Source organism: Ictidomys tridecemlineatus, chromosome 11 (genome assembly GCF_052094955.1).
Source record: "Ictidomys tridecemlineatus isolate mIctTri1 chromosome 11, mIctTri1.hap1, whole genome shotgun sequence".
NCBI classification, from domain to species: Eukaryota; Metazoa; Chordata; class Mammalia; order Rodentia; family Sciuridae; genus Ictidomys; species Ictidomys tridecemlineatus.
The window spans coordinates 17,087,944-17,107,390 of NC_135487.1; the positions used below are offsets into that span (position 1 = coordinate 17,087,944).

At 53.5% G+C, this 19,447-nt stretch overlaps 1 protein-coding gene, 1 long non-coding RNA gene and 1 other non-coding gene across 3 annotated transcripts in view; 1 reads left to right on the forward strand and 2 right to left on the reverse strand.

Moving 5' to 3' along the window:
* Maco1 (macoilin 1) overlaps positions 1-2,668 on the forward strand; it is a 66,006-nt gene extending 63,338 nt beyond the window's left edge. Inside the window, exon 11 of the mRNA XM_078025623.1 lies at positions 777-2,668. Coding sequence (XP_077881749.1) covers positions 777-979 — 203 coding nt within the window. The 3' untranslated portion in view covers positions 980-2,668. The remainder of the gene's footprint in view (positions 1-776) is intronic.
* Positions 2,669-13,430: 10,762 nt separating this feature from the next.
* Positions 13,431-13,560, reverse strand: LOC120891086 (small nucleolar RNA SNORA51). The gene has a single exon (XR_005735515.1). It is a non-coding gene; the product is annotated as a small nucleolar RNA SNORA51 (small nucleolar RNA).
* Positions 13,561-14,956: 1,396 nt separating this feature from the next.
* Positions 14,957-18,381, reverse strand: LOC120890671 (uncharacterized). Its single transcript, XR_013427605.1, has 2 exons — positions 17,950-18,381; positions 14,957-15,304 (listed from the first exon to the last, which is right to left on the reverse strand). It is a non-coding gene; the product is annotated as an uncharacterized LOC120890671 (long non-coding RNA).
* Between the last annotated feature and the right edge of the window lie 1,066 nt (positions 18,382-19,447).

Consider the following 19,447-nt stretch of genomic DNA (forward strand, 5'->3'; position numbering starts at 1 on the left):
CCATGAGGCAGCCAGAGCTGATCAGATCACAAAGCTGAAGCCCAGTGATCACAGAGGGAGGGTGTGCCGAAAGCTGAACGGGATCTTGGTACTAACACGGCCAGCCAGCTGTACACTGGGCGGGGGTCAGAGGCATACTGTGCCAAGAGGCAGGGACACAGTGGCAGCCTTGGCCACTAGAGAGTTTCCCTAGGGCAGCAGTCCCAGAGCTTCTGCTTCTGTGAGGGAATCTGGCACCACTAGTTCTGAGGCCTCAGTTTTATATTCTTTGGTCTGACGTTCAGCCCATCCCCCCAGGAAAGAATTCCAGCCCAGTGGGTAGAGCTACAGTTCAGAACCAGTACCCCTCTTAGGCTGTTGGAGATGACTGCCAGTTCAAGATGTGGCTCCTGGAAATTGATTTTGTCACTCTTGTCACACATATGTGAGCAGAATCGCTTTTTACCTCTAAGCTAGGAATCAGTAAACAGCATCCCATAGGCCGGATCTGGCCTTCTGCCTATTCTTACACCATTGTGAACTAAGAATGGCTTTTACATTTCCTAGGGTTGGGGAAGAAAACAATGACAAAGACAGCACACGGCCCACAGTGCCTAAAATATTCACTATGTGACCTTTACAGTAAAGGAAAAGTCTGCTTTGCTCTTATAAGCCATAAGCCTCGTAAGCCTTGGAGTTGTTCCAGGGGAACCAAGGCCGCTCTGGGGTTGGCCCAAGGGAGCATTGTGCCGAGTGAGCCCTCCCTCCTTGCTAATGGCAGGTCTTTGATCTTACAGGACAAATCCTTCAGAAAGACCAGGAAATCAAGGACCTAAAACAGAAGATAGCCGAAGTCATGGCCGTCATGCCCAGCATAACGTACAGTGCCGCCACCAGCCCCCTGAGCCCCGTTTCCCCCCACTATTCTTCCAAATTTGTGGAGACCAGCCCATCTGGACTTGATCCCAATGCCTCTGTCTACCAGCCCCTGAAGAAATGAAGGCCAGCTGTGGGTTTGCCCAACCATTTGGTTACCAGAAGGCCTCACAAAGCAGCATCTCTGGCAGTCAAGACAAAAAAAGTTTATATTGTATTTTGTGGGACTGTATATGTTGTCATTTTTAAAAGGGGGGAAGATGACATCCAAGTCTGATTAGAACTGCCCATCAGTTGTAAATTTTTAGAAGACCTCACAGAACTTTGCAGTTTATTTTTCTTGGCCAACACATTAAAACCATTCTTGGATTTCAAGTAGCCAATTTTGCCTTTTCTGTATTCTTAAATAGTTTCCTCTTGAAGAAAAAAAAAGCAGAGTTTTTGCTTTTCAACGCTTTGTTTTGCTTTATTCTTAAATAAATAAGCAAAAACTGCACATTGGATTTACGTGTGATGAGGACAGAAGCTTAGTTTTTAGAGTGAATGGTTAAGTTACCTAACAGCTTTGATTTTTAGCTGCATTAAAGAAGATGATTATCGATATTATAGAAAGTGAAAATTGATAGCCCCTCCAAGGACCAAACCAATTCAAGGAGCATCATTTAGGCAGAGAGACTTGAGCGAGGTGACTAGCGTAGGGACGAACAGGGTTACGTTCCAAAAATTCACCTCCCAACGCTATTTAGTCCTAGGAAATGGCGGGCAGCAGTCTTCTCACAGTGCCTGGGCAAAGACTTCAAGAGGAAACTTGACCACTCTAAACTGTTTCCCCCTTCAGTCATCTCTTTCCTGTCTGTATCAAGCTCACTGCAGATCCTGCTGTGAAACTGGCAGGTAGCGGCTGTCCCTTGCCACCTGGCCACCTCTTCCATTCCCTTTGATGGAAAGCACCTGGTGTCCTGTGCTGTGTCGAGCGCCTGGGGAGGAAGCTGGTGGCGACTGTGTATGAGACTGTAACGTGGCTAATAAAAGCTGTGGTCTAGGTTGTTTTTTTCCCCCTCATTTCACGTAACTGTGCTTTATCGACTTTTCATCATCTTGTGTTTGAAACTTTAAAAGAGGCGTGACTATTCCTCAGCTCTTGTGCCAAGGAGGGTTGGTTTTTTGTTTTGTTTTTTTAAGAATTTTAAAATCAAAACTGCACAAAGATACTGGTTTCAACTCTGTATTATACATTGGTAGAAAAAGGTGTTTGCACAGGCAACTTTTGGAAGTGTTTTAAAATCTGGGTGGGGTGGGGGGAGGGACTGGGAGAGAGGGACAAAGCAAAATTGTATTGGAAACTAGGAAAAATTAAGAAACCAAATAGATTGGTTTTGCTTCCTTGCCATGGGTCCTGGAAGGACATAGTTCTAAAATTTCCTGTTAATTGGCATGTATGTCTCATTTAAAGCAAATTAAGTAGGACAAGTCAGTGAACTAGAAGTATTAAAAAGAATCATCCTTTTAATCACAGGTCTTATTTTGGGATTAAAATAAAAACTCCTAGCTTTAGCCAGGTGTGCATGTTGCTGCCATTTGCATTTTTGAATCATCTTGTGTAATCGTCACCATGAAAGTGTTATCAAAATTGTCATAGATTTTTTCATCTTTGTGCAAAAACATGGAAAATTGTCACTGACTTTGTGTTGAGGTTACCCCCATTTTGCTGCCCTTCAGACACTATTTTCGTTAAATACTTGGTCTTGGCTGCATTCTTTTATTTTTTCCCCCTGTGGGGTTCAAAAGAATAAACATTTTCTTACTGATAAAACTAGTTTTCTGCCTTTTTAACTTTTCAGGAGGACACAGCAAGGTAGACAGTCCGAGTGGGGCTGTCCTTTTGTTCTCTCTTGTCCTGCCCACGTCAGGTGTGGCAAGGCAGGGCCGCTGCCCAGGGACAGAGGGTCTTCGTTTGCCGTAGTTTCTGACGGGTGCTCTCCCAGCTCTCCTGCCCCGGCATCTGATGAGAGCCAGCACTGCCTTGTTTTCTGGTGTGACCCTCCTTTCCTCAGAAAGCAAGTAAGAGCACGGTTGGGGGATATAGTTGGTGAGAAAATCTCGAGGGCAAATTTCCTTCACCATGCCTTGCCCTCTCCCGTTTTCCAGAATCTTGTTGGCTACCTAGTGACCAGTGTCCTGCTGGGTGCCCTGTCTGCTGCAGTCCCGAGTGCCTCCATCGTCCTCACTTGTTTTTAAAGGCTTTGTCTGTTTTCATCTTCTGAGAAGCCAGCTGCCTCTCTTGGCCCGTGTTTTCCTCTCTTGGCCATTGTTACAATTGATCTTGGCTTGAGTTTTGGAAAATTCTGCTCTTGGCACCTCACCCTCTGTCCTTGCTGCTGGATAGCCTGAGTCTTGGCCAGTAAGTCTCTTGCAGACACCACACTTAATACCATGAACAGAGTTCCCCAGGGAAACGCTGGGGCTGGGCTGGGCTTTTGCCTTTGCCTTTCCTGAAGGAATGTGCCCGGTACTGAGTTCTCATTGGCACGTTCTTTTCCACCAAGGAAATCTTGAGTTGTTGTCTTTGTTATTTTAGGCCCACAATAAAGTGCCTCCACATCTTAGTACGTTGTGTTTATTACATGCCGCCAAGCACTGTTTGCCACTCTAGATGGTCAAACATTTACAGGAAGAATGGGCTGCGTGTGTTTTGACTCGCTGAAGAACCTCTTTTTAGCCATATCTCCCCACTTTATATATATATTCATCCTCCCTGTGAAGATCTTTCCAAGGCATCCTATAAAAATCCTTGCCTCCTGGTCTGGGGGAAGGGAATGGCCCTTTCTCCCATCATCCTCTTCCCTCATGCTCACTGGGCACCTGAACCTGGCTCTCAAGGCCTCCCAGGCGGACCGAACGTTTCCAGCAGCTGCCATCAGATCGCTGCTGGTGCCGTTCACACCACAGCAGAGGGAGCTGGAGAAATAGAAGAAAACCTACCCCGGAGCCCATTCTGTGAAGTCGAACTAGTAAACTGTTTTTGGGGAGCGAGGGGTCTGGGGAGGGATTGGTAGCCAGGCCCATGTGGGTTAAAGAGCCACTGAGATAAAGGCTGGCTGGTGTGACAGTGACGTGTACAGCCGAGCTGGCTTCTTCACAGGCCTGGCAACACTTGCCAAAGGCTCCTGCCACCTTGAGGGCCACTCTGCTGGAGTTGCCGCAGAGCCCTGGGGCATGCATGGCCAAGCCCCTGGACAGGGATGGGGATCTGCTCCTGGCCCCGCCCCTGCTGACCTCCACTGCCTTCGGCCTCTCTGGGTGCTCCTCCCTCACCTTTAAGGAGTCGTGTTCCCTGCCACCCCTCCTGCTTGGAGGGAGTGCTGTGGGGACTAGGGGATCAAAGAACACTGAATCTAACAGCTCAAACTGGCAGCAAGGAGTCCTGACGAGGACAGGGGATCCCACAGAGAACTTCTGCTCTGGGGCCAGCTCTGTCCTTCATAGCTGGAACCCTAAACCGGTGCTACTCAAGCGTCCTCAGCTGCCGCAGACCAGCAGCACCAGCACCCGTGTCAGGACCAGGAACTCGGGCTCTCCCCCAGAACCATCAACCTCATCTGAATCGGCATTCTGAACACATCTCCCAAGATTCCACTGCATTTTTTTTAAGTTGTAGATGAACACAGAAAACCTTTTTTTATTTTTATGTAGTGCTGAGAATCAAACCCAGTGCCTTGCACATGCTAGACAAGTGCTCTGCCACTGAGCCCCAGCCGCAGTCCCAACTGCATGGTGTTCTAGAAGCTCTGCCCTATGCTGACTTTCCTTACCTGAATCAGCAATGTCGCCCTCTCTCTTCTAGTTCAGAATAAGCCCAGATTTGGGCTTTGAAAAATCTAGAATTGAAGAGTTAATTGAGGCCAGGTTCAGTAGCACATGCCTGTGATCCCAGTGACTTGGGAGGCTGAGGCAGGAAGATCTCAAGTTCAAAGCCAGCCTCAGCAATTTAGTGAGGCTCTAAGCAACTCAGCAAGACCCTGTCTGTAAATAAAATTAAAAAAGAAAATGAGAATGTGGTTTAGTGGTTGAGCACCCCTGGTTTAATCCCTAGTACCAAAAAAAAAAAAAAAAAAAAGTACATTGATGAGGAGACATGCAGGAGATGAAGCTCTCCAAGACATGCCTCTTTTACAAAATTTGTTTCCCCACTATTAGAACAAAAGATCCATGAGGATCAAGATTTTTGTCTGTTTACTGCTGTAAACCCAGAATCTAGAATAATGACATCTACACAGTAGGTGCCGAGTAAATATTTATTGAAAGAGTAAGGGTCAATTAATAGATGGAGCATGTAAAATATGGTGTTGTCAGAGCACCTCTGCAGCAGTACCAGGAGAATGACAAGTCTACACAGAATTGCTTCTGGAAAGAAAAGAAGAAATTTGAAATAGCGTATTTGCTATGACATCTCCCATCTGCCTGTCTCTGGCTTCTGCTGAAACCTTGATTTTCTTGTCAGATTTTCTCTACAAACTCCTGCTTGACTCAGCCAGGTGCAAAGATTATCCTAAACAGCTGGATGCACTGAGAGCCGTCAGCTGTCTGGAAACCCTTGCTGCAGGGAATCTTCACGGGCACATCCATTCCTCACCCCATCGGAGCCTTAGACCTGACTTCCCCCAGAGCCAGCCCCCTGCATGGTGCGTTGGTGTGGGGATTTTTCATTTTGACAGTAATGGAATTCTCAAGCATTTCCTCCAGGAAGGGACCTGTTGAATCAGTATCTCAGAGGCTCTGGCAAAGGGAGCCATGCTTCCTTCCTTCTTGAGTGTCCTTTGAATGCCTGTGCATTATTCCCTTCTCAGCATTTGCTTTTAATTCCTCTGCCTTTGTCCCAACCTGGTTGGAGTCTTGCATCCCCCTGAGTTGTGATGCACCAGCTGGCAGGTGCTTAAAATTATTATTATTATTATTATTATTATTATTATTTTTTTTTAGTGGTGTTATGCTAGGCAAGCACTCCACCACAGGGTCACATCCCCAGCCCCTTAAATCACAATTCTAATAAGTTCCCAAGCGAGGCTTAGTCCTGGGCCCCCACTTCCAGAACCACTGACTTGAGCATAAGATTGACCCATGACTGCCCAAAGTCATCCCCCCGGGCTGCCACCAGGGGGCACATGCAGCCTCAGCCAGAGGTCTTGGTTCATTTCCAGCCAGCAGCACACAACACCCCTGGACAGCAGAGGTGGTTCCCTAAAATATCTTTATAATTGTAAGATGAATTGTTGTTATTATTAGGAAGGAGAAACGTAGACCTCACAGTGAGGTGTTCTCTGTCTGACAAGTATCAAAGGTCAGAAGGGTCAGCCCCGTGGAGGTGATGAATGTCCTGGCTCTTGAAAATGGCAACCAGTAATCCCCACTGGAGAAGGTCCTGGGTTCTCATCTACACTGCAGCAGGGCCACTCTCAGAACACCCCAGAATCTTTCAAATTAAGATGGTACGTGATTTTCATTTTCTTCTTTATGCTTCACATCTCCAAATTTTCTACAATAAACTTAATAATATTTTTACAATAAAGGTGATTTTTAAAAATACATTTTAAGTGCTATTAAAAGCCAAAACAACTCAAAAGAAAGACCCAAGAGTGAACTTGGGGTGAGCAACTTTGGATAAGGAGAAAGCCCCCACTTGGACTTGCCTCCCCCATTCTTTGTTCTGCTGGAGCATCTGCCCGGGGCTGGGGTTCAAGTGGGATCACAATCAGCCAAGTGCTCAAGAAAGCAAGGCTGAGGTCAAGGGAGAGATGGTTGTGTGTGCGGGGTCAGCCCATCATCTCTGCAGTGCACCTGTCACTAGAACTTGTGGTTGGCTTCAGGCAGCTCCAGCCAAAGCATAGTGACTTCCAAAGACCACGTGGTTGGGAGCAGGATAAAAAATGTCGAAATTTCAAGACTTTATAGGCCAGGTGCTTCTTTAGTGGCTTGCAGATCTATTTTATTTCATCTACATAGAATTTAATACATTTTAACTAACATTATAAAATAAGGAGATGTCATGTTATCTAGATTTGGGGATTTCCTGTTGAAAACTGAAGATCTGGCATCTCAGGGATGGCATCTCCCTCTCCACCCTCTGCAGGGCTTGGGAGAAGCAGAACGGTGGGTCTTGGCTCTGGCTGCACCTCAGAATCCCCCTGGGGAGCTCTCAAGAATGCTGTGTCCAGGGCCCACCCGGGGAGCTGCTGGCCTGAGCTGGGAGGAACCTGGGCACGAGCTGCTTGCCTCATTCCCCTCGGGGCTTCCTAACGGGCAGCAGCATTGAGAAGCTGGGACTAGACGGGAAAGTGGAAGCCTCGGTCCTAGCTGGGGTCTGCACCTCAGAGGCTAGGTGGGTGTTTGTGGGGCTGGGTCAGGAGCTGGGCTGTCAGATCTGCCGTCTCTGCTTCCTGTGGAGACCCCTGTCAGCTCTCCTTCCTCTGGTCCTTGGGCTTCCCTCCAGGCCCTGGTACCGGTGTTTACCAATGTCAGTTGTTAGAGTTTCCATGACATCACCTTGATTTATGGTGGGTGTTCTCTTCTTATTTGAGGCTTTGTTTTGGTTTGTTCATTGGAGATGGGGTCTTGCTAAGTTGCCCATGCTGGCCTCAAACTCCTGGGCTCAAGCGATCCTCCTACCTCAGCCTCCTGAGTATCTGGGACTACAGATGCATGCCACTGTACCCAGCTTTATCTGGGGTTTTTATATAGAAAGTCATAGAAACTTTTACACTGACTGTAGCCAGTGTAAGCCCAGAAAGCAGCTGAGTGGAAAGGACAGAAAGAGGGCCAGGCCAGCAGGGCTGTCTCCCAGTAGCCCTGCCCCTGGCATGAGCGAGTCCATGGCCAGCCCCGTGGGGGCCAGAGTCCTCCTGGGAGGCTGCAGTAGATGGGTACAATTGTTCCCAGTGGCTCATTCCATCCCCACGGCGCGGCCAGTGCCTCGCCCCGGTCAGTGGAGCATGAGAGGACATCCCAGTGCCAGGCTGAGCAGAAACTTCTGTACCTGCGTGGTTCAGGAAAGCCCCTTGCTTCTCTCCTCAGGATGGACAATATTCCCAGTTGGCGGCCACAGATGGTGAGGATTGAGCCAGTAAGAGTCACCCCCAGACCTGGGAGAAAAAATGTAGGTTTTTGGTGTCAGCCACTGAGGTTCAGGGCTGTTTGTTACCACTACAAACAGAAGAGCCCAGGTTTCAGTCAGCTGCCCTGCCCTGCCCTGGAGAGAGGGAGCCTGGGAGGGAGACGCAGGCCCTGCCCAGCTATGAATACTGTGTCTCCCTGCAGATTCCTACGTTGAAAGCCTAACTCCAGGGAAATGGAATTAGAATGTGGAACCTGGAGATGTGTTTAGGCCCGGGGCAGAGCCCTCTGAATGGTATCAGTGCCCCTATGAGCGAGGCCCAGGGAGCTGCCTCTCCCCTTCCACCAAGGGAGGACCCAGCGGAGTGGGGGGTCAGTCTCACCAGACCTATGGACTCTGCAGACGCCTCAACCTGGGACGTTGTGGCCTCCAGAACATGAGGACTGAATCTCCGCCTTATCAGCCGCCCACTTTGTCATCGCAGTGCACACCGACTATCGAAGGCCCTTAGCTTCAGTGGCGGACAGAGCTTGTGCCCCTCCAAAGCTGCACACGGAAACTGGGAGTTTGGATGAGAAAGCAAGCAAGATGCTCCTGCAGGAGGGGCCGAGAGACCTGGCGACGTCCCCGCGCAGGCGGTTCCAGAAGCCCACGGCAAGGCGGTGAGCCCTCCTCGTCCAAGGCCGCTTCACTTCCCTCATCTCCCAGGAGTGCCAGGGTTTAAAGGTTTTACCGGCAAACAAGACTAACCACCTGTTGTACCCGTCACCACCTGCCCTGTGGCAGTCAGGCGCCACTGCTCGCAGGACTTCTGATCCACTGACTTGGCCAGCGGAGCAGAGAAGCCAGAGAAGCCACCTTCCTGGTCACCGGTGCAGCCTCCTGCTGGCTTTCTCCAACAGCAGAGAGAACATGGGAGCCGGTACCTCCTTCCTGCCTCTGTTTTGGGACCCCAGATGGGAACCGACAGCTTAATGTGCTCCCTGTCCTGAGATGTGTCCCTCGAGCAGGCTGCACTGGAGCCCAGAGCCCTGAGAACTGGCCCAGGAGGGCGTTTCAGGGTCAGCAGACCCTGCGGCCCAGGCTGTTCCCCAGAGCCGCAGCCCCGCGTGCGAGCAGGCTGTGTTCCTTGTGGGAGCCAAGGGGGTGCGAGGCCCGCTCCCTCCAGGCTCTCAGGTAGACACACCTGGGTCAAGTGGCCTCACTCTCTGTGATCACCCAGGTCCCAGGGTCAGCTGGGGATTTCCACCAACAGGTTCTGGCGTGGTCATTACCAGTTCGTCCCCCACCCATTGCTGAGCCCCAGCTGCTGCAGGGGGAGCACGCCAGGCGCGGGCTGGGGAGCGTGGCAGGATGACAGGCGCGTGCCTGTGAATCTCTAGGTGCCCTTCAGGGCCACTGGGTGCAGGCACGCAGGCGTCTGTGCTCATGCTCCCCACAGATTTAGACGCCGTCTCTTTGCTGAGGACTCCCACATTTATCACCTCCAGCTTAGACCACCTCCTCAACTCCAGAGCTGAATTTCCAGAGGCCTCTTGACATTCGCTCTCGAATGAATGCCTGACTCCTGGGCGCCTCCAGTTCAGTGTCTCTGAGCCAAGGTCCTCGTTTCCCTGCAAACCTGTGTCCCTATCTGAGGTAACGGCCACTCCCTCCTTCCAGTTGCCCACCCCCCACTTCCTCTCTGCATCTGTCAGCTCTGCCTCCACTGCATGTGCAGAACCTGGCCACGCTCACCTCCTCCATGGCTTCCAACCTGGACTGACCCTCCATCCTCTCCCTGGACCTCGCAGGAGCCTCCTTGCTTCAGCCCCTGCCCCACAAGGTCGGATTTCAGCGAGCTAGAGAAACGGAGTTAGAACCCAGGTCAGATGATGTCGCTTCTGTGCTCAAAGCCCCCCTGTGGCTCCACACTGACCCCCGAGCAGGGCAGAGTCCTGAGACCGCCCTGCCGGCCTGTTCACCATTTACGCCCGCTGCCTACCTGGCCTCCTTCGTCGCACTCTCCCTGGAACAGTTCCCCCGTCAATCCCACCAGGCCCACTCCTGCCTCAGGGCCTTTGCATTGATTCCCCCGCTCCCGTATTTATTTTAGAACAGTTTTAGATTTAGAGAAAAATTGAGAAGATACACAGAAACTTCCTTACACTTTACATTAGTATGGAAGAAAGATTTCAGATTCCCTTGGGTTTCATTCACTGTCCTCCCTGTCTCCCAGGATCCCCCGGGATGCCACATTACATCTGGTTGTCACGTCTTCCTGGCCACTCTGTTTAGAATGCCTACCTCCTTCCCTTCCCCTTCTGATTGTCACATGTCACCTCAGTGAGGCCTCCCTGACCATCCTTCCTGGCTCTATTCCTCTCAATATTTAGCGCTATCTATTTTATTTTTATTTAGTCTATTATATTGTCTATTATCATCACCATCTATCATGTTTTTTACTTATTTTGTGGTTTGTTTCCCCTGGCAGAAATGCCAGGTTCAAGAAGACAGAGGTTTATCTCTGTTTTGTTCACTACTGTGTCCCTGGCCCTCAGAATAGTGCCTGGTGCCAGGAGCAGAGGCACATGCCTGTCATCCCAACCACTCAGGTCACATGTTCGAGGTCAGCCTCAGCACCTTGTGAGACCCAGTCTCAAAATAAAGTAAAGAGGGTTGGGGACATAGCTCAGTGGTAGAGCACTTGCCTAGTATGTGCAAGGCCCTGGGTTCCAGCCCTAGGACCACAACAAAACGAGACATGTTGGCATGTAGTAGATGCTCAGTAAATGTTTGCCAACTGGGAGAGGGAGCACTGGAACCCAGAGCCTCCGGCTGCTCATCCCACCCTCATCTTCACCCCACCTCCTTCCTCCTCAGAGCTGCCCATCCCAGAGCCACCAACAAGGAGCCACCTCTCTGAGCTCTTCCCCGTGCCAGGTCCTGAGTCTGCTTTTCGCGTTTGCTTCCTCAACAACCCAGGGGTTGGTCTATGGTGACCTTGTAGATGAGGAAACTGAGGCTCAGAGGCACAGGGACCTTATCCAAGGTCATGCAGATGGGAGCACCCAGTCTGGTCTGGCCCTGAAACCCCAGTGCGGTAGCCATGACATTGGCCATGGCGGTGTCCCCCTGGGCCTGGGGCAAGTCCCAGCTGTTCCCGTGGACAGGACACTTTCAGGCTCCTATGAGGGAGAGGTCACTCAGAAGGTGAGGGTGTCCCCAATGTTACCACTGAATGGCTTCTTCCCCCAACCACACCCTAATTTTTGCTCCTGGTGTTGACCAAACAGCTGTTCCATTCAGTCAGGCCACAGATGCCTGTCCAGGAGGACCTGTGAGCTACGGTGGCCACCCGCAGCTGCCAGGACCAACACCCTCTGTCTTCCAGGAACTTTTGTGGCTGATACTATCAGCCTGGCCAGGAGGAGGGGACCTCTGTCCAGCTCTTCCCCAGGGCCTAGAAGCTCTCTGCATGAGACAGCCGGACCCCACCCTTCTCTCACCACCGCCGCCTCCTCTGTCCTCCAGCCCCCGGACAGATCACTCTTCTGCCAGCGACAGAAACCCAACAGGCTTAGAAAAGAGGAATTTCTTTGGCTGCTATCGTTGAAATTTCCAGAGGACGCAGCTGGCTTTGCCTTAGGCCAGCTAAAGGGGCGTGGCTGCCACGGGGTCTGGTTCTTCCAGCCTCTGGCCTCTGCGCTGCCGCCTTGGGGGTGCTGGCTTCGCTGGTGGTGGCAGCATGGTGACGAGATGGTGGCAGCAGCCCCAAGTTCCATATCCACCAGGGCTCCCCTTCCATGGGAAGGAAGCAGAGGTCTGAGGGCCACTGTGCTGATTCTGCCTGGACCCTCAACAGTCCCCAGGGAAGGCCACACACTGGTGGCTCACATCTAGGGTGGAGCCCACCTTGTGCCCGAGAAAACTGGGTACTGCTCTAGAAAAGTAGGCGGGCACCGCGCAGGGTGGGCAACAGACGCCAGGCCTTCAGAGGGGCCTCCTGCCCTCTCCAGGACGGCCGTGGCGTCCTCCGCGGGCCAGTCTCCCGAGGCCCCATCCTGGCCCCCTGGGATTCCTGGGCCATCTCACCGCGGGGAAAGCCGGGCGGGGAGAAGGCTTTGTGCGCAGGTTGGCTGAGCTGGGAGCAGCCGGCAGGGGCCGTGGGGGGAGGAGCCAGGGCGGCCGGAGCCCCACCCCCAGTCAACAAGGGAGCAGCCGGGCAGGAGGCTCTCTCCTGGAATGGAGCTCAGGGCTGGGCTCAGGCCGCAGCTCCTTGGAGACGGTGGGCTCCACCTGTGAGCTCTCAGCTCTGGGAAAAAATGGAAATCAAATGTGCCGCCTCCTGGCCCCATCCCCTCCCGCCACCGCGGGGCCCGACCTTCCTTGGGGAGACTCCCTGCTCCTCATCCTGCTTTCAGGGCCCAGCTAACCCACCCAGCCCTCCTTCAGGCCACCCTGATGGTTTGGAGGTGGACATTCCACGCACACTGACCCAGGAGATGGAGGAGGGTTGACCAGCTGCTGTGAGGTCCTGGGGGCTCTTGGCCCGGACCTTGCGGTGCGAGGATGTGACGTTTAAGATGGTCAAAGCCATCTGGGGCCATGTGGGAAGAGCTGCAGGGACGAGGGGTGGGGTGGGGTGGGGGGTGGGTGGCCCTTGGGGTTGGTTTACAAGGTGCTGAGGCTTGGGTCCAGGCTGCTTTGAACCCCAGCCAGAGCGAAGAGGGTGTTCAGGGGACTGTCGCCACCTCTGTGAGCTCACACACCCCACAGCCCAGCAGGGACTAGGAATCCCACAAGTGCTAACCCCACAGGCCTCTCCTAACTCAGCCAAGCATTCTGCCATCGCCACCGCGCTGTGGTACGCATCCTTCGACTGCTCCCCCGTCCCAGTCTCTGAGCCTCATTTCCTCGCTAAGGGCGCTACCTCCTGGGATGTGGTGGGGACTAGCTGCTCAGTCCCTGTTAGGCACGCTGTGGGCTCACGGCCACCTCCTCAGCCTCCTTTCCCTCCGGGAGCCGTCTCCTTGGCCGTCAAGTGGCAGTCCATTCATTCATCGGCAGAGCTGTGGTCAGGACCTAGGACAGTTACCGAGGTGAAAGGCCAGGGACTCTGCCTGGAGGGACCAGTCTTTGGGGCAGGTGGTCAAGAGTTGCACCCGCAGGGGTGAAGCCACGGTGCCCGTGAGGTCTGCTGGCAGAGGGGGCTGTCACCTCAGAGCTGGGGCAACTGAGGGGAGGGTGGGAGCGGACTCTGCCCCTGCTCCTTCCAGTGTCTGCCGTTGGCATGAAGCCATTTAGGGGGGACTACAGTCGTTGACCAGATCCAGACAGAAAGGGAAGACAGACCATCAGGAAGCCCACGGTTTAGGGCAGAAAGATCAAAGTTAAGGGTCAGGGAAGAATGAAGCAAATTGCATCACAGGCATTGGAATATCTTAACCTAGGACATTTAATTTAAACTCTATATAAATCTAATCCCCCATATCTCCCCATTCACAGTACAGATGAGGCACAGCGCCTGGGCAGGTGCACTTGGGGTAGGCTTCCTCTGCCTCCTCTGTCTACACAGTCGGTGGAGGAACACAGCCTGCGGCCAGCACCAGGAGGTCCTAATCCTGATTCTTTAGATACACGGATCTTTTTGGAAAAGGACTGAAATGTTTGTTTTAATGGGGTTGCATCTGCTACGGGTAGCCAAATTCTACTGCCACCTGGTGGCAGCATACCAAAGTCACAGGTTTGTTTTCCGTTGGGATGAACAAAACTTTGCAAACAAGACTTTTGGACCCCACTGAAGATACTGAAGTCATTGCCCCCATCTCCCCATCTCCCCACCCCTTTGATAAACCCACTTGCTTAGTGGAAGCTCATAACTCCCAAGTTCCCAGGCTTTTTTATCCCGAGCCCCGCTTTCTCCAGGTGCCAGTAGACCAGCAGCCTGGCCACCTCCCTACTGCCCACCTTTGCCCTCTCAGGCCCCCCGCCTGACTGTGAGCTAGGCCCCAAGGGCCAGGTAGGACGGGCAGGGAGAGAACCCTTCAGGGGTCAGGGTTACGCACCCAGATTCTACCCCCTGACGACAGTGGGCTTGAATCCTGGTGGACACTCACTGGCTCTGGGTTTCCAGGCCTCTCTAAGGCCTCTGAGCCTCAGTTTCCCCATCTGAAGAGTGGGGTGGAATCTGGATTCAAAACAAGATTTCTTGTCTTTCCATACATGTCTACCTACTGTTCTTCCCACAAGAGCTGGAATCAATGGGGACGGGGACACGGTGGGCAGGGGGGCTGGGCCGGGGCCCCAGGGGAAGAGCGCCCAGCACCCGGCTGCAGCCCCGCTGCCTGGAGCTCCCTCGTGTCTCCTGCCCAGCCTCCCGCCCTTCCTCATCCCCTTGGCTTCCTCTTCCACATTCCTCAGAACCTGGTCCCCAAACCCCAGATGATCTTGTAACCCACTTAGCACAAGGGACAATGACTGAGCAGAGGTCCATTCCACCCATGGGACATTCGCATCACAAGCCCCTGCCCAGAGTGAGTGATGTAAGTCCCTCAAAAGGGACTTAAAGGTAGTGTCCCAGGCTCAAGGGAAGAGGGCATCTTGCAGCTGGGTGTCCCCGACCTTGGCAACCACCAGGGCTGCCCTGAAGCCTGGGAAACCAGCTTCCAGCCAACGCTCTCGCTGTCTGGACCTTGCTGTGTGGCCTCGGACAAATCGCTCACTCTCCCTGTGCCTTGGTTCCCCTCTCTAAGAGAGCCCCCTGCCTGGGTAGCTCTGACGACGAGGCTGCTGGCTGCTGAGGGCGTGGGCAGGGGTGGGCAGGGCGGGCAGGGTGGCAGGTCCCCTCCCTGCCCCTGCCTCCTCAGGGAACCCGCCCCAGGGAGGTGGACTCCAGGGGACCCGCGAGGCTCCCCACCCTCCCGTGGGCAGCGGTAGTCAGCGCTGCATTAATGATTACCACCTCCCCCGGGGAAGCAGATTCAAAGTGAGGTCACCATGGAAACCCAGACGTGGCAATGTGACCACATTTTTAAAGTGCTGAACATGTTCCAGGCAAATTATATCTTGGTGGAAAAGAAAAGAATGGGGCCTCCATTCTCCTCCTTGGTGGCCTCAGGAAGAAAAGCCCGGGAGCCCTGGTGGGGCCTGGAACGTGTTTCTACAAAGAACGGGGAGGCTAGAGCAGGGCTGGAAGATGGGAGCCCCTGCGCATGGGACCGGAGTGGAGCTGGAAGGGACAGCGGGACACCCTGAGCAAGCCTGGATGGCTGGCCAGAGAATCCGAGGCCCAGGTTCTAGTACTAGCTCTGGTGTCAGCTTGCTCTGAAGTCCCAGGCTGGTGCCTTGCCCTCTCTGGGCCTAAAAAAAAATTAAATAGAAAAAAAAAAAAGCCTCCCAGCAGTATTTCTTAAAGGACCAGAGAAATGAGCTACTGGGTGGTCAAACTCATACGGTGGTGGGGATAAGCGGAAAAGCGGAAGGCCAGCGGGTTTTGTTCCTCAGGCCTCCAAGGCAGAGAGACTGCGATTCAAATCCTACTTCTGCTACCCAGAAGCTGTGTCACCTTGGGCCAGTGACTTCACCCCTCTGAGCAATGACTTCCTTACCCCTAAGAGGCAGCTCAGCCAGGTGTGGTGGCACAGGCCTGTAACCGCCTAGGAGGCTGGGACAGAGGATCACACGTTCAAGGCCCGCCTCAGCAACTCAGCTAGGCCCTGGGAAACTTAGCGAGACCCAGTCTCTAAATCAACAGCGAGGGGGCTGGGGCTGCGGCTCAGCGGAGGGCAATCGCCTGGCCTGTGCCTGGCCTGTGCCTGGCCTGTGCAAGGCCCTGGGCTCGCTCCTCAGCACCACTAAAGATCAACAAATAAAATAACGCCAGTCTGTCCATCTACAACAAAAATATTTTTTCTTTTAAATGAAAATGGCCGGGGGATGTGGCTCAGTGGTAAAGTGCCCGGCTCACAGCCCCAGCTCCAAAAAAAAAAGAAAAGGAAACAGGGCTCACGGCGGCACCAGCGGGGTGTTGGGGGCATTTACCTGTTTCTCAGTGCTGGGGTCTGAGGCTGCGCTCCCGCTGGGACCGTGAGCATGGACACACACCCCGCTGTGGGTTCCAACAAGGTGACCCCAGCGGGGCTCCACACGGCGCCCCGCACACAGTAGTGTTAGTGTCACCATCACCGTGCTCACTAGTGGGGACCCCACGCACTGGGCTCTAAATGCCATCCACCCCCACATCCTTGCGGGTCCCTCCTGAGCCACGGGGCCACGGCTCACCCTGTTTTAAGGATGTGGAACTGAAGTGAGCAGCTGCGGAGGCTCACGAGGTACAGGGTGCGGGGAGTGTACCTCCTCAGAACCCAGCCCTGGCCATCATCACACTCCTGAGGAGGACACAAGGCGCGGGCTAGGGCCCAGTGAAAGTGTTGTGGCTCAGTGAACAGTGCTCACGAGAGAGCAGGTACCCAGGGCCAGGTAGGATGGCACGTGCCTGTAATCCCAGCCCCCTGGGAGGCTGAGGCAGGAGGCTTGCAAGTTGGAGGCCAGCCTCAGCAACTTGAAAGACCCTGTCTCGAAAAATAAAAGGGGCTGGGAAGGTAGCTCAGTGGTAGGGAGCTCGGCTAGCATGTGTGAGGCCCTGATTGTAATCCCCAGTATCACAAAAAAACAAATAAATAAAAAGTAAAAACATCAGGTGCCCATCAGCCTCTGTTTCACCGCTGGCCCCTTTCTTCTGGGACTCAGGTGAGCTCAGCACATCCCCGGTTCAGGTGGTGACGGACATGAGAAGCAGAACGCCCAGGGCAGGGGCCGCTGCTCAGGCCACTGCCCAAAGGGGTCACTCTGCCCTTGCCGAATGATCTGGTGGCCCCGAGGCGCTGGCTGTGGTCACACTGTGGGGACCCAGGCCTCTAGGAGCTGCGCCTGAACTCAGCCCACCCTCCCTGCTCTCAGGCCTTCCTGCTGGGTCAGCCACCCATCCCAGGCCACCCGCAGCCAGCCCCAGGCAGGACTGGCTTTCCCGGGACAGAATGAGGTCAGACCTGCCGGGTGATGGATGGACTTAATAACCAGCCTTCCCTGCCACCAGCCCATCTGTCCTTCATGGTCCCAGGTCCATGAGGAGCCAGAGTCATCCCCATCCATCGGAAGAGCAGGAGAGGGGTGGAGGCCCCCCTCCTAGTCATGTCAGGGCTCATGAGGACCCCGGAGCAGCCCAGATGAAGACCTGGACCGGGGACAGCCAGGCTGCGCTCGTCCCCCTCAGCGGCCCCAAGAGCCGTCTCTGAGCCTCGCCTCTGGGCGTGCACTGGAGGGGACGACGGCTGCTGGTGCCTCCGGGGTCACTGTAGGGACTGAGCAGCCACAGACGTGACCTCACCTGCAGGCAGCAGAGGTGACTCAATCTTGGCTGCTTTTGCCTGGATTCCACCCCCACCTCCCCAGGGTGAGCAGAGAGCAGACAGTTCCCTGGGGCGGCCACCGAGGTGGGGAGGTGCGGCAGGGCCGGAGGAAGCCATTTCTGGGTGTGCTGGTCACGGGGACAGTGAGACCGCTGGCCTCATCCCGCCATCTCAGTCCCCAGGCCCAGGGGGGAAGGGGTCTTAGATTGGTCTTCACGCAGGCCCTGAAGGCTGGCCCTGGATCCTCCAATCCCCACCCTCTCCCCGCCCTTCCAGCCTTCTCTGTGGGGCTGAGCCCGGCCCCCAGAGGGCCCCAGTGACTCAGAGCAGGAGCCCATCGTGTGCCCTGGAACCTCGCCACGAGGGCTCCCATCCATGCTCACGACAGGGGAGGGACTCCTACAGCCCATTTTGCAGATCAGGAATCTGAGGCTCACTCAGAGAGGCGAGGTTCCCTGGCTAAGGCTACACAGCTCAGAGAGGGGGATGAAGACTAGAAAACTCTAGGGTCTTTGATTTGTTCCCAGAGAGGCAGGACTTATTGTCGTGTGGGGTGCAAACGATGTTCAACGAGGGGAGAGAAGAAGCCTGACTTACCCATTTGCCAGTTATCATGGTGTAAATACTCCCTGGCCAATTTTAAGCTGCCACAGCCAAGTCACTGAGCACAGAGTCGGGGAAAAAATGGTCGGTTCCCGTGAGCTGGTATGAAGCATGACTCATACCAGAGCTCCAGAGCAGGAAGAGCTGGGACGTTTTGAAATCAACTCCTACCTGGCCACATGGCCCACAGAGCCAATCAGACTGAATTTTCTCTCTAGGGTAAATTTCTCTCTATATGAGTCAGTTTTGTGTCACTGTGACAATAAATACCTGAGATAAACAACTTCAAAAACAGGAAAGGTTTAGCTTGGCTCAGAGTTCCAGTCCATAGTCCCCTGGCCCTGTCACTTTGGGCCTGTGGTGAGGGAGAACTTTGTGGTGGGGGGAGTGCGTGCAGCCAGGAAGCAGAGAGAGGAGAAGCCAAAGTCCCAGTGCCCCCTTCAAGGGCACACTTCCCAGTGACCCAACCTCCTTCAACCAAGCTCCATCTCCTAAAGCTTCCAGTACCTCCCAACAGCACCACACACAGGGGACCAAGCCTTCAACACATGAGCCTTTGGGGACAGTTTAAGACCCAAAACATCATGGTATCCCACGGGTTCCAGCTCCACCCCTTTGCTCCTGGACTGTTCCTCCCTCGGAAGGAAGGCCCTGTTCCTCCAGTCTGCATCAGATCTAACTCACTTTTTTTTTTTTTTTAAAGGAATGACATTTATTCCTTTTCCAAATGTTACAGTAAAACCAGGTGGAAGAGAATAGTTTTAGCAATTAGGGAAAAAAAAAGTACAAATCTAGGGTTTGGCCATTAAAAGTCATTTACAACAGTGGGAGAAAAAAAGACAACAAGAAGCTGTTTCATGGGCTGGGGATGTGGCTCAAGCGGTAGCGCGCTCGCCTGGCATGCGTGCGGCCCGGGTTGGATCCTCAGCACCACATACCAACAAAGATGTTGTGTCCGCCGAGAACTAAAAAATAAATATTAAAAATTCTCTCTCTCTCTTTTTTATTTTTTTTAAAGAGAGAGTGAGAGGAGAGAGAGAGAGAGAATTTTTTTTAATATTTATTTTTTAGTTCTCAGCGGACACAACATCTTTGTTGGTATGTGGTGCTGAGGATCGAACCCGGGCCGCATGCATGCCAGGCGAGCGCGCTACCGCTTGAGCCACATCTTCGCCTTACAGACCTCCCTCCCCGAGAGCTCGACACCTGCTCACCGCGTCAAAGAAGAGACACGGTGGACCCACAAGCTGGAGGTTTGAACTTGAGTAAGACATTTATAAAAACCTAGACAGGGGCAGTGTCCTCCCCAGCCCGGGTGCCACTAGGCACAGCACAAGAGACTAAAAACTCAACAGGGGGAAGGCTGGACCCTCGGGGTTTGGGAGTACAAGCACCCCACTTCTGGCTCAGGGATTGGGGCGTGGGATAAACAAAACCTACTTGGAAAAGAGCTGGGAGAGAAAACCAGCAATTGCCTTCTGCAGGGCTGGGG